Source organism: Anolis sagrei, chromosome 5 (genome assembly GCF_037176765.1).
Source record: "Anolis sagrei isolate rAnoSag1 chromosome 5, rAnoSag1.mat, whole genome shotgun sequence".
Lineage (NCBI taxonomy): Eukaryota > Metazoa > Chordata > Lepidosauria > Squamata > Dactyloidae > Anolis > Anolis sagrei.
In genome coordinates, this window is record NC_090025.1 from 139,516,693 (window position 1) to 139,532,102 (window position 15,410).

A 15,410-nucleotide genomic window follows, 5' to 3' on the forward strand; every position below is an offset into this window, starting at 1 on the left:
AAGCCAAACCGTATGAGAAATGACTGAGGGACTCATATGTTGACCTGGAAAAGGTAAGACTGAAAGATGTCATGAGAGCCACCTTCAAATATCTGTAAGGATTTCATCTGGAAGATGGAGTGAGCTTGTCTTCTGCAGTTACAGAGTAGAATTCAATCCAACACACATATTCCAATGGCAATAAAGGAGGTTCCATGTAAACATTAGGAAAAACTTCCACATGATGAAATCTGTTCATATTGACTCTCTTGGAAGGCAGTGAGGTCTCCTTTGTTGGAGGCTTATAAACAGAAGTTGGATGTTTACCTTATAGGGATACTTTAACAGTGGTTTCATGTGCTGACAGATTAGACCAGATTGCCTAAGAGAACTGATGCAGTTCTGTGATCTGATGCCTCTAAATGTGAGGGAATGTATAGATGGTGCAATCGTGTCCTATCTGTGAGCTTCCTATAAGTATCTAGTCAGCCATTGTGGGGACAGTTGGCCACATTAAAAATGATGTTGAGCAAAAGCTAACATTGCTATTTCTCACCCTCAGAAAAGCAGTATCCTTTTACTCTGGAAGTATGGTGGGGAAAGAAGTTATTGTCATCAAATCTCCACAGGCATCTGTTGGTTCACAATGGGAAGCAGGATGCTGGATTAGACAAGATTTTGGTTAGATCCAGCAGGGCTTTTCCTATCTTTTCATGTGCTCAAATACCAGCACACTATTTCCCAGCTATGGTAGGTTTAATTCTCCTTGGGTACAATTTTTTACAATGGCTGCACAATGAGAGAGTAAACCATTTTTTTCTTTGTAAGTAATTCGTGTATATATATTAGTAGGTCAATTCTTTAGTACTTTAGTAGTAGGTCAATTCTTTAGTAATTAAACATCCTTCCCACCACCTTGCAAATATGAATACAGGCAGATTTTTTTTCTTCCATGTATGCCTTTCACCCAATAATATTTGAGGAATTTTATGCACACTTCAAATGAATTCTTTATATTTTAAGAACTTAGGCTAGATAAACAATTTTCCCAGTAGGCTAATGCCATTTTTATTTAGTTTATTGTGTCAGGTTACAAGATCCTGCCACTGAAGCCGTGCAGCACAATTTTCAGGATAGTAATAAGATTAGCTATTGAAGAAATCCTGCCATTTTTATGAATAGATTTCAAGAGTGGATTGTACCTCTGAGTTTTTATTCACTTTTATGCCAAAGTCATGCTAATATATTTTTTTAAATCACATTGGGATGTATCTACTTTCTTTAAATGTTAATAGCAGCCTTTTGAAATGCTGTTGGTTGTGGTAAGCGCGCTTACTGGTGAAGAAGGAGGGGGACTTAAGGAAATCATCAGAATGTTTAAAATAGACTGATAAGTGGATCAGGTTTTCTACTGTAATAACAGCTAACAGTTGAACTGTAAAGATCAAGGTCATTTGACCCTATTAAAGCAAGTGCCATGGAGGAGATCTATGATCAGTTTTGGGATTTTCTTCTTTTGTTGAAGAATTGAAGTTGGATAAAAACATTGTGTTACAACAGTTTCATTACTAAACTGGCAGTTCTGCTGATTTAGGTTGTAGTCCTTTTCCCATGAAATTAGCTAGTTGATAGTTAGTTATTATACTTTCTGATAAAAAAAAATGTCCAGAATGATTATCAGCAAAAAAGCTCTCTTAGATATAAAACTTTAAAGATCTACTGCACAGTTCCAGTTCTTTAGGACCTCCCTCCAAATTGAGCTAGATGCCCCAAACCATTCCTCCTTGAATGTGATCTTCTACTACATTCTGAATTCCTGAAAGATGTGATAGATAATTTTAAACAAGCCAACATTGTAACAATAGCATCTAATAGTGGAACTCCCTTCATAATATCTGAATTCATTGCTTGAATTTGCGACCCAAAACTTCTGATCAATTGTATTGTGACTGGAACAAATCATAACACCAAAACAACCATGCAACTCGGGTTGCTTTCTTCAGGAAATAAAGAGGGGGTGCCATCCCATTGATTCTTTGACTTCTTAGAAGCCTTAGATATGACAGCTACTTGGAATAAGTAATTGGTCTGAATAGAAATTAAAAAGATGAAGCCTGGAAATTTAAGCTTTTTTAACATGTGTTTTCCAGGTCTGAAAATTAGTTTGGTGTCCTAATTTGGATAGTATAGTACTGCTCCTGACAAAACAGGATCTCATCTGGGAGAAATCTTAAATTCAGAGCTATCATTGGTGGACCAGCTATCTTGGTATCAAAAAGTGCTTATGGGTAGCTAAATCTGATCTATAATCTATTACTATTGCTGAACTAGGATAATCTGACAACCATAACTCATGCTCCGATAATTTGTTGATTGGATAATTGCAATGCACTATATATTTTACTTCATTTGAGAAAGTTCAGAACAAATGTTAACAGGGAGCAATAGAAGACATTTCACACATGCATATCAGGTCTGTTACACCAATTTTGAAATCTCTGCAGTGGGAATGCTGGACCACGGGTTCCAGATCCCCTGCACATCTGTGTACAAAGTCCTAAATGGCTCATAACTCAAGTATCAACCTCTTCAGGATTTTAGATTGACAGAGGAGACTTTGCTTGGGGACTAATGAATGTCTCATGGTCTGTAGACATACTACAGGTAGAACCTTTTTGAAACCTCAGATTTGGAACTCTGTTTGATCAAAATTTGGTTGTAGTGTAAATTATTTGTTTGAACAAACTTTGGGTCTGCAAGTGTTTCATTTCTCCTGCTCTTCCATTTTTGTTCATGCTGATTCTTTGCAATGCTTTGATGTACATAATTAGATATTTGCAATTCATGATTTTTAAGTCTGTTAATTGCCCTGAACCCCTGTGAGGAAGCATGGAAGTATGCTAATCAAATAAATTAACAACAAACAGATCAATAATAACAGCAACAAAACTCGTGAAGTTATCTGCATAATATGTGATAAAATGTGGAGGGTTTGTTTATTTATTTGTTTTATGCATGAAAAACTTGGACATTTTCAGAGTTTCTCTTTACAAAGTATTTACTGTATTGGGAGTAGATTTTGTCTATTGGCAAGCAGGGAATTTTAACAAAGTATTTGCAGACAAGCCCCCTAAGCAGATTTGGCACAACTTACTAGAAACTATAGTACATGATATCAAGATGAATTATTCGTTATGGTTGTTCTTCTGACTTCATTTTGGCATGCTGAAGAAGAACACAGAGATTAGAATGTCACACTATTTACTTATTGTTCACAAAATACAGAAATACAGAAATATACATAAGGTTTTTGCAAAAAAATTCATGCTAATAGTTTTTTAAAAACAAACATAATTTGAACACCATCTCTCACTTTTTCATTGTTTCGAGAAACGCACCAAGTTTGGGTTCGGTTAATGTTTTTAGATAAAAACCATAAATTTTGCACAAAAAGATGTATTTTTAGAAATAGCATTTTTTTTTATGGAAAGAAGAGGACTGATGAGTATGTACGAAAAGGTGAATTTTCAGATAAAGCTCTACATGTTGAAAGATAAATACTTGCTCTATTTGTTTAAAAAAGCCCAACATACTTCAGCCATTAACAGAGTTGGCCTTCTTCAGTAGCGTCATTGAAAGAATAGAAATATAATTCCATTTAAAACATTAACACAAACAACTCCAAATTCGATACACTCTAAAAGCATATAGATCGCATTATTCTACATAACACAATGCACATACCTTTTTGGTGTGCACAACACCTTTGTGTTCATGACTTTCAAGAAGAGATTTTATATGCATGAAAAACTGGTGATGATTTTTGCACAAAAGCCCTTGTGTGATGGAAGAAAGGATTTTACGCATGAAAAACATGAAAAGGTTGTTTACAAAGAACTGCAGTTTTGCACCCAGAAAAATACTGTAACCCTCCTCCCCATTGTACACACACTCACTGAATTTATATTGCCATTTAATGCAATTTACAACAGCCACATAGATACAAAAATCTGCATTAAAAAAGAAATTTTGAAAACAATGGCTGAGATTATGCATCATCAGGAAACATAGCTGTAAGCAAGAAGCTAAGTTGTTGTAGCTCCCTTTGATGGTACCCCCCTCTCCAATGAGGCGTTTGGGAGGGCAATGCTGAACAAAAACATATGCAGCTCTTTTTTAGCAACAAGGTGCTTTGTGACAGGTAGCTGAGACTCCTTGAGTCAACCTGTCGCAAAGTTGCTATGTGGTAGAAAAGGGCTGATAAATCTTCATTCACTGCTGCAGGAGCCCCCGGTGGCGCAGTGGGTTAAACCTATGTGCCAGCAGCACTGAAGACTGACAGGTTGCAGGTTCGAATCCGGGGAGCAGCGGGTGATCCTCTATCAGCTCCAGCTCCTTATGTGGGGACATCAGAGAAGCCTCCCACAAGGATGATAAAAACATCAAAATCATCCGGGCGTCCCCTGGGCAACGTCCTTGCAGACGGGCAATTCTCTCACAACAGAAGTGACTTCTGACACGACAAAAACAAAAAACAAAACAGGATCATACTTTAACTTGAAAACAGAACATAAAAAATGGCTCCTTACTTAATCAGTAAATACCTTTTTTGTATAGAAAAGCTTTCTTGATGGGACAAGAATCTAGCCTTCCACTGAGTGGAGTTTCACACTGTAAGAGCAGCTGCAACAATGGCTCTCTCACAAATTTTATCATCAGATGGGCCTTTGATGGTGGTAGAACTAAAAGAAAGCACTCCTTTGGGGATCTCAAGACTTTGGCAGATTCATAAGGTGTGACAGATATATCAAAGAGTTTGGATTTTATGAGTCATAAATAGCACTTTGAATTATGCCCAGAAATGAATCAGTAGATTTAAAGCTATTTAAAGCAAATTTATATGTTCCATGTAGCTGGCCATTCAGTTTTCTGCCCACTGTATTCTAGACCTGCTAACATTTCCAAACAGGCTTCAAAGGTAGCTTTATGGAGTGTACATGTAGCTTCATAACAGAGCTTCATATATGATTTAGTGCATAACAGAGTTAATTTCTTTAAAAAAAAAAAACTTTCACGGGATGTCCCCTGTCTACCCTCTATCTTGTTCCGAGAGAGAGGAGACCTGTGAGGACGGCGGGAAAAGAAATCCTGGGACCCACAGGTCTGTGTGGGGACCTGCTCTCAGATCCTGGGTTTATTTTGTCAGACCCCCCCCCCCCATTAAACATGCATTTTCATGTTGTCTGGAAGTGCCCTCAGTTAACCAGCACCTATGTGGATTGGTACATGCCAGATAAATTAAGTTTCTAGTTGCCTGAGAGTTACTATTAAAATAGGCCTAATACTATACCATACCATACTGTAAACTCTGTATTGACTTGATATTAATTTTTTTTATGTCAGGAGTAAAATAAAGATAAACATATTTTAATGTAACAGTTATTATAACTGTATTATATCAGTTGTTATAACTGTATCATAAAAATGGATTTTTTAAAAAAATATATATGTATATTCTTTAATTTTTTGCCAGTTGCCTGAGAGTTCTTTGGTTGCCTGAGTTCCGGCTGATTGTGAGCCTGATGTATTGGTACTTTATTTTAATTTTTGGAACATAATCTATCTTGAAAAACAGGATGTGTATCAAATAACGGGCGTGCATAAAGGAACTGCAATGCAATTTAACAAGCTTGTTCCCCCTTACAATTCCAGTTTCCAAATGGCAAATCTTTACATTATTTGATTTTAGTAATTTTTCAAAGTAGCAGATTCCACAATTGTTATACAGTTATCAAATTATATTTATTCAAAGATGGCACACATCAAAGAATGATCAGTCAAGCTTAAACACCCCAATAGAGGAAGGTTGCGGTTTAGATGTGTTTTCTCTTAAGGGATTTATAATTAAATACAACCTATGTGCATTATACTCAGAATGTAAAGGAAAGCCACTGTAAATATAGGTGTCAGAGTACTCTTACACTGCAATTCTATTATTTCTAAGTGAAGTAGTAATTGCATTCTTAATGCCAAAGTAAATATTTAAAGACAAAAGTAATCCAGAGGTTCAATCCAGGATAGGATTCTAGCATGATTGGCAAGGAAATCTAAGTTCTTTTTCTGACACAATATAGTCTTGGTCCTTACCAGGCCCACTGCATTTGCAGTTTATGTTGAAAATTAGGGAATTATTGTTTTAATGGGTTGTTAATATATAATATAAATTGCAGGTGGGTATAGCCCAGATCAGGACTGTAGCAGAAAGACATCAGGGCCTCTTTTCCATAGCTATGATCCTAATCCATGTTGGAGCCTTCAATTTTCTCTGGAGTAAAATAAAGGGGCCAGCTCTTACACTGGGGGTGCAATTAGGGTAGACTGTAGGATTAATATGGTTTAGTGCCACAAATAACTGCAATGGTTCAATGCAATTGAATCATGGGAGCTGTAGTTTTATAAGTATAACTTAAATCAAGCTATTTTATCCAGCATGAAACATCTAAACTTTTGGGTTGTTTAAACTGGCAGTGCTGCTACCATGTGTTCCTGTTAAATTTGGTACATTTTAGATATTTCATATATTGGTATACAATAGATTCTTGCTTGTCCAACCTTCACTCATCCAATGCTTTGTATTATCCAACACAGTTATCTTCCTGACCAGATCCACAGCTCTTTCAATATATTGCAATGTTTTGGTGCTAAATTCATAAATACAGTAATTACTACATGATGTTACTGTGTATTGAACTTCTTTTTCTATCAATTTGTTGTCAAACATGTTTGGTGCTTAATTTGTAAAATCATAGCATAATTTGACGTTTAGTAGGCTTTTCCTTATTATCCAACATTTTATCTTATCCAACGTTCTGCCAGCCCATTTATGTTGGATAAGCGATACTCTACTGTCTATATAAAATAGAACTAACTGTAAGCTAGTTCCTCATATGGTGCAAGTCAGCTCACACTTCACAGGCAATTATGAAGTTAGGTAGATTGATATTAGCTGACCCAAAATGTCACTTTGCCATCTGTGATTAATTGCTAAATGCAACCTGAGTTGCTTGGATCACTGACCTGCAAAAGCGACAGTATACCTAATAAGGTTTTTCTAGTAGCCATTGCCAAGACATGTTTCCCTCCCTGAAGGCAACTTTTGGCTTCTCTGTACGAATAAATGTGTTTCATCATCCAGTGACAGTTGCTCAAAAATCTGCTGCCTGCTAAAATATCCCTTTGTTAATAGCCTTTTTATTACATTTAATTGGCTAATATATGAGCAGTGTGCTAAAAGAGAGACAGGTATTTAAAACATGGTTTCAACTTTTTATTTCCAGCTACAGAACATTTTTTCAAGAAAATGCCACCCTCAACATCACCACCGCAGTACGCTCCCCCTGATGGAGGATGGGGCTGGGTCGTGGTCTTTGGAGCATTCATCTCTATTGGATTTTCCTATGCATTCCCCAAGGCCATCACAGTGTTCTTCAAGGAAATACAGGAGATCTTCGGTACATCGTATAGTCAGATAGCGTGGATATCATCCATCATGCTAGCAGTCATGTATGCAGGAGGTACCTAAAAACTTTTAAGTTTCTTTGCTCTTATAATGTTAAGAAATGTTTGAATCCATAATGTTGGTAGCTTTGCTGTGTAAAGGCTATAATCCTTTATTCGTGTGTATGGGAGTAAGGCCTGTTGAAGTTCAATTTACTATTGAATATACATTTTGGTGCTGGTGGAGAGTTCTGTTTGATCTGTTTCTCTGGCCCTTCCACACTGCCATATAATCCAGATTATTAAATCAGATAATGTGTATTATCTGCTTTGAACTAGATTATGAGTCTGCACTGCCATATAATCCCATTCAAAGAAGATAACATGGATTTTATATGGCAGTGTAGAAAGGGCCTAAAAAACATTGTGCTGATTGTTCTGACTCCCTGTAAACCCACCAGCTATCACATTCAATATATGATTCATAGAATGCAAAAGAAACAAAGCTGGTTCATCTTATATGGAATCAGAATTCATGATTAAGGACATCATCACACTAGCGCATATATTTATTTTAAATCCGGTTGCCGCCTCCTGCATAATTTTGTGGTTTGTAGTTTAGGGAAGGGTCTTTAAACTGCTCAGCCAGAGAGGTCCTGGGCCTCACTAAACTACCAATCCCAGAAATCAGCAGGAGGCAGCAACCAGATTTAAAGTGGATAGCTGCTCTAGTATGATGAAGTCCTTAGCTACACCATTGTTATGACCAATCAAAACATCATGGGATCATGAATGAGGCTTAAAGAATTCTGGATAATGTGCGAACCCAAACACATTGTTTTGTTTAGAAAGAAAGCTTTCAAACTGACAAAAAAAAACCAGTTACTAGGCAGAAGCAAAAAGCAAGAAACAGCAATAGAAGTTTTAAACGCCTATAAATTGTCTCAGGTGTATAAATGTTAGTAAAAGTTACCATTAAATATGTCCAACTAATATATAGGTCAGCTTTTCCTCAGAAGGAATTGGGTATAGTGGGTCTGATTATTGAAATAGAAGCATAATAAAATAATTCAAAAACTATGACTTATATCTGTGTAGGTTCAAGATCACTCTAGCAGCCAATCACTTCCTTGAAGGCACTTATTCTTTTCATCCACTTCAGTCCTCCGTGCTTCCTTAAAAACAAAAATCCAGTTCTAAAGCATTTTTCTAGCCTGCTAGAGTAGGCTTTGGGACTACTCTCCCAATTCCACTGAGAAAAGCTGTTTTATTAGTACAAGGACCCATACCATTTGCAGCCAGAATCACCATGCATTGTGGTGAATCCTGCGATGCCCAGTGGGGGGAACCCATCACTCACTCCCCGCATTGCCCAGCTTCCCCCTTACCTCATCCCACAGGGAGAAGCATCTACTGCCCAGCTTCTCTCTGTTGGTCTGTATATAATATGGGAAGCCTCCCATGTTGCTGCAGCAGTAGCATGTGCTGGTTCATCTTTACTTTTGCAACAGAGCTCTGCCAGAAGTTGCTCTACATCGTGAATAGGAGCCGACGGGCTCTGTGGAAAAAGGAGGGGGAACCAATGTTGCCACCAAATTCAGCCCTGTCTGATGAGGTCATAAATATGCACTGGACTCTGTCCATAAGTTACTGTCCCTATTATCAGAAAGACACAGGCGTTAAGTGTGAAAATATGTCCTATCTTTATTATACAGCTAAAGAAACCGGTGGAATATATTCAACCATGTTTATTGTATTTCTGTGTTTGTAATATTTACTTGTTCCTAAATGCGTGAGTATATTGGAATCCTAATTACTCACCGACTTGGTTTCCAGTTTATTTTTTGCTGACTTCACACAGAGTAGCAACCGGTAGACCTAGTTTAACTCTGCTCCTATTGTAACTTCTCTGGGTTGAAAATGGTAGAGCCTCCGCTGGAAAACTAATGCCACCATTCAGTTTGGTATTGGTGTTGATTCACCTCTTTCAGTATCTGTAAATCCCTTGAATATGTTCTTTGTTTCTAGCCCTTCATCTTATGGCTAGTATTATCAACCCAGAAATCTACATATATATTATAAGACCTAAATTTACTTACCAGACCCACCTACACAAGACAAATTAAATCAACCAGGCTTACCTAAGTGTTGACTTACCAAATTCCCATTCACTCAATGAATTTCCTCTATTTGAGGCAAGTAATTGAATTTCAGCCTAAGTATCATAAAAGAAGCTAAAGTCACCTCTTTTACATTCTATAGATGAAGTAATAAGGGCAGGACAATTCAACTATGTGCAGTTATTTTGTTATCTTGCTGCAGTCATATGGCCTTAACTTGCTAACAGCAGGTAACCTTGCCAAAAGTAAACATTCTTTGATGTTACAGTTATCTCATACTAACTTCCCATGAAATAAAGCCTTAAACAATCACTGGCAGAAGATGAAATAGGCCAACAATTAAAATAATGTTTGGATGAAAGTTCTATATTTGTGGGGGGTTTTTTTGCCTTCTTCTATCCACATGTGATTCTTTGATTTCTACCATTTGATGTAGTGTTGCATAGAATAAAGCAGGAAGAACATGATGTACACGGTAGCTTGTTTACAGCAAAGCGGAGTAGATATATTGAAATTGTTTCAGGCCCACTCTGTATATCTTAATGCTAATTAGGAGAAACCTGCAAAACATTTGAGATCTGACACACTCATTATGATTTAGCGCTCTGCCTATTAATCTTCACAGCAGGGTCGTTGAGTAAGTGAGAGTCTAGGCAGAGGATCTTTGCTTCAGAGGCATTCAACCTCCTCAGGTAATTAGCAGGCATCTGTGTTTCAGGAACAAGGTATTAACTTACCTTTCAGTATCTGAAAAAAATAAACTAATAAAAGACATGCAGTAAAGAGGTAAAGGAATGTTAATTATGTTTATCACTTACTTCATACTTAGAATAAATGCTATTAAATTATGGCAGGCCATCTGGCAAATCCATATGGTCTCCTGGATTCATGGTTAATTCCAGCAAATAGGTCAAGCACAGCATTCACCCCTTCAGGAAAGCATAAACAAGATGTGCTTCAATTCATAGATCAAGTTCTGCAATAAACTTTGCTTTCTGTCTTAAGCATGCTGTTGCTTCCATCTTCCATTCATGCGGGATGCGTTTGACAATTGGAGGCTTGGTTGTTTGTATATTTTTCAGCAATGTGCATGTTGCGATTTTGTTTGGTGTACATTTGGAGTTTATTGACTTGGCTGCTCATTAAACAAAAGAGAATCAAAGCCCATGGATTCAGGACAATCAACAGTGCCTAAGGTTCACGAGGTTTTTTGATCTCAGCAAATCCCCCATTTTGGGAAGGAGCAGTAGTTGAATTTCTACGGCAACTCCTCATTCTTTATTGTCAGTTTCACACTGGCTGACAAGTATTTTAAATTATGGTTTTGTGAATGGGTCCCTATTCATTTGGGCTACAGAGATGAATGCCAAACTCTCTGTTCTACTAGAAACTTAGATGTCACCGAATATGGTATAATCTCCTAAGGATTTTCTAAAGACTTGTCTCATTAATATGTTTGTTTTATTTCATTTGAAAACTGCATGGCATCAACTGACAAAAAGATAGAACACACAAGCATGTATTCCAAAAGGATGCCTGCATAGGGACATATCTTCCCTGGTGAAGTCAATACAAAGATTCTTTTTTACTGCACAGTTGGATGTTGGCCTTAATGAAAACTATAGTGTAGAAACCAAATGACAGCTTGGTCATCTCAGGCATGTCTGATCACTGTATTAGTCTAATGACAAGTCAGAATAGATCTTTTTGCCACCATTTTCTGCATCATTACATGCAGTTGTTTCCCAAACATCCATTACTATGGCAGGCTAGATAATAGTTTTGCCAAGATAGCAACGTCTCATCAGAGTGTGAGTTTTCAGTTCAGTAGCACACACAAAAAATATGACTTTACATTTAGAGGGGTTTTTTTGCCTTTTATCTAGATCTATTATTTAGTGGTAATTGAGTTCCATTCAATTATTACATTTAAGAAAAACAAGAGTTCTGTAAAATTGTAAATGGGATAAAAAATTAATATATCAGTTGCATGTAGTCAGGATCCTTACCAACAGCCAGCAATATATACATTATATATGGAAACAATGTTGATTTAAGTTTTTACCTTCTATGAGAAAGTGTGTTCCAGCATCTCAAGATGGCCCATCCAAAAATATCACCAAACACAAAGAGATTCTTGTAGCTCCTATTTAAAAAGTGAAATGTGCAGTTTGTGCAAAATATTGATTTAGAAATGCAAAAAAAAATGTGTCTTATGCAGCAAACAGTAAAATGTAGATTTCTCTTCCAACTCTCAATTTATTTTTCCTTATGAGAATGAGGTAAGTGGCATATACCTACAAAATTATGTTTGGAGATAAACATTCTTATTTTCCCTGCAGTAAGGCGAAATCATGTAACTTCAATGAGGTTTGCAGCAGCATGTGCCAATTTGTTAAAATAGTAGCTGAGCAAGGGCTGGTGAGGATTCGACCAGGCTCACCACTCTTGGAAGTCTCCCATACTTGATTAAAAGTGAAGCTAAAAAATCTATTTTGAAATCCTTTCTGATGCAAGCTCCCAGCACAGGGCCATATGTAATTGAGACGTTAACTCATATGTGAAGCATCTGCTATGTTGGAACACATGGCCACCATGAGACTCGCAGCTTTTACATATTGTTACTTTCACCACACTATGCTGAGCAGTGGGAAGTTCTGTGGGACTTTCTAAAGCATTGTCCCCCATGGAAGACACTTACTAGAGCATTTGACACATAGATATTATATCACCTTTATATTTATTCACAACTATATATAGTTAAGCATAGTCTGAGACACAACTTAAACACCGAGTCTCCCATGTCAGATCTCCTGTAGAGATAGCCAGCACTCTAAGATGTCTGGAAAAACCTAACTCAGTTTTCTGTAACTCTCTCAGCTTATCTCTTAAAATGTCAGTTTGTTTTTCCCACACCTTGATTAAAAAATGTAAAACTTTAGTGGTGGGAGAAAGACAAGAATTGCTTTCACTTTACAGAAGATTCCCTCTTAGGTTTCCTAATCATTGTATTTACCAGCAATTGCCTATATAAAGGAAAGACTTTACAATCAAGTACTATTGATGATCTCCTTGGTACATGTTTACTTACTCTGTCAGCACATGAATGAGACAATAAAGACAGAAAGGCATCGGGAAAATAGGAAAATAAAGAAGGAGACTAAATATCACTGCCTAATCTGGAAAGAGCTGGATCAAAATTATAACACAATAAGCGATAACGGCAGTACTATGATTTAACAAAGCAACATTGAGGCCAAAATACAGATTCACTCAAATAAACTTAAGATAAAGGGCAAATAGGAGGAAAAGGAAGGAAGCAAAAAATAGACCTGGAGAGGAAAAGACTGAGGAAAGGGTAAGTGATGGTGAGGAAATCTTAAGGAGAAGCACAACAGATATCTGCCATCAATTTCCAACAGATTTCTTTGGAAAATATTATAAACTAGAGAAGAAAGATAACCAATTATTTATGCTTCAATCTCTTTTCCACCAATCACTGTGGTTGAAGAATGGTAACATTCTTGCCCTGGATTAGAAACTGGAATTACCAATTAACAAAGTCCACCTCCCTCTCACATGTCATTTTCCTTATATCATGGAGCTCTGCAGCATTTTGGAGAAACAGTCTGTCTTTGTTTTAGTCCTGCAAGTTGAACTGGTTGGAATCACTCTGGAGCAATGTGATCCAATTCAGAACTAATTCAAACCAAATCAATCCACTACAGAGCCAATCTGGACTGGGTTAAATCAGGCCAGTTCAATTTGTGATACAAACAGACCAATTACAAAGCCCTGATAATGGACATATGCAATTTGAGCATAAGAAAGTTCATCCAAACAATTCTGTTATCTCTGCTAAGCTTTTGCTGTCCAATGCAACCAATTTTACAAATGTACTGTAATTGGAATACAGAATCACAGAGTTGGAATGAGTCTTGCAGATTATCAAGTCTACCCCTCCTGCTTAGTTCAGAATCTCCAGCTAAAACATAAAGAGATGCCATGACTTCTCTAAGCACTTGGTTCCATTCCACATTTACCTTAGTTTGAAGAAGTTTGTTCTAATGCTCAATTGAAACTTCTCTCCTATGACGTGCTCCTGCCCCCTTGGGCAGCAGAGAACAAGACTTTCCCTATTCTCTGTGACAGTTTGAAGTATTCAAAAAGTGAAATTATGTCACCCCTCACCAAGGTGAACATGCCAAGCTCCTTCAGTCTTCCCCAACCCCCAATTGATAGTGCATATATACTGGAAAATTAATGCAGTTTGATACCACTTTAACTGCCATGGGTCTATGCTCTGAAATACTGGGAGTTGTCCTTTTCCAATGTTTTTAGCCTTCTCTGCCAAATAATGCTGATGAATCACTAAAAGATAACTCCTAGGATTCTATAGCACTGAACCATTGCAGTTAAACTGATATGTCAAACTGCATTGATTCTGCAGTATATATGTGCCCTAAAACATCTAGATAATGTGTGGGTAGTTCAATGATCTCTCCCCTGCCCCCCTCCAAAAAAAAAAAAACCCGAAGTCAGGGTTGTCCTTTCCACCCTATCTGAGGCTGTTACAGATCTCTTGAATTCAAAATGCTTAGTTTTGTCCATTTTACTTATGCATGAGAAGAGGACATGTGTCCAGATTTATTTGATTTTTTCATGCACGGTGCATGTATAATTTGATTTTTTTTCTTGAGTACACAGAGCCCATTGTATGATACAAACACAAACCTTGTGATACTAAATTGCATATCACAGTGGAAATAATTATAGCTCCCTCTTTGCTGTGTCACAAAGAACCCCTCTTGTTAGGTTATGGACTGCGGTTAGTTCTTGAAGGTTTGTTCATATGACAACTAAATTCTTGCAGTTTATTTCCAAGGCTTTTCATATGATAAATTCAGGATACTTAGGAAAGCAGGAATATGTTAGAGGCGTATTTAATAGGCCTGGGCGGTTTCGTTCGTTAATTTCGTAATTCGTTAAATATTCGTTATTTTTAGCAATTACGAAATGAATACAAAACATTTTTTCAAACCCGGAAGGGTTTTTCAATAACGAAACGGCATCCTCCATCCTTTCTACGAGCTTCCGCCCGTTTCGGAAATGGGATGGAGGATGCTGGTGCCTGGGAGCCAATCCGGCGCTCCCAAGCACCCAAGCAGTGCACCGTGGCTGATTTTGATTGGCCGGGAAGCCCTTTAAAAGTGGCTCCACGTGGCCGCTTTGCTCATTGTTGCGGAGGCGAGGGAGAAGGGAGGTCCGGGAGGGCGGCTTGCATTGGCTTGCATTGGCTTGCATTGGCTTGGTTGGCTGGCTAAGCTGGATTTCCTTGCATTGATTCCTTAATTCCTTAATTCTGTTGTTGGGAGAGCGAGGGCGGTTTTTGTTAATTTGTTAATTTTCCATTTTTAAATATTTTTGAAAAATACCTTTCTTTTATTCTTAAAAAAAATCAAAAATATTCTTAAAAAAGGAAAGAATCTTGTGAGCCTGTGTGTGTGTGTTTCCCCCTGTCTTGTGGCTGTTGGCTCCACAGCGGGGAGAGCATTTTGTTAATTTTCCATTTTTAAATATTTTTGAAAAATACCTTTCTTTTATTCTTAAAAAAAAATCAAAAATATTCTTAAAAAAGGAAAGAATCTTGTGAGCCTGTGTGTGTGTGTTTCCCCCTGTCTTGTGGCTGTTGGCTCCACAGCGGGGAGAGCATTTTGTTAATTTTCCATTTTTAAATATTTTTGAAAAATACCTTTCTTTTATTCTTAAAAAAAAAATCAAAAATATTCTTTAAAAAGGAAAGAATCTTGTGAG

The 15,410-nt window shown here is 37.2% G+C and overlaps 1 protein-coding gene across 4 annotated transcripts in view; it reads left to right on the forward strand.

Moving 5' to 3' along the window:
• The window catches only part of SLC16A7 (solute carrier family 16 member 7), a 137,260-nt gene that overhangs the window by 74,179 nt on the left and 47,671 nt on the right, over positions 1 to 15,410 (forward strand). For all 4 annotated transcript variants that reach the window (XM_060777546.2, XM_060777548.2, XM_060777549.2 and 1 more), the window contains exon 2: positions 7,317 to 7,553. In XM_060777546.2, the coding sequence (XP_060633529.2) occupies positions 7,340 to 7,553 (214 nt within the window). In that variant the 5' untranslated portion in view covers positions 7,317 to 7,339. The remainder of the gene's footprint in view (positions 1 to 7,316; positions 7,554 to 15,410) is intronic.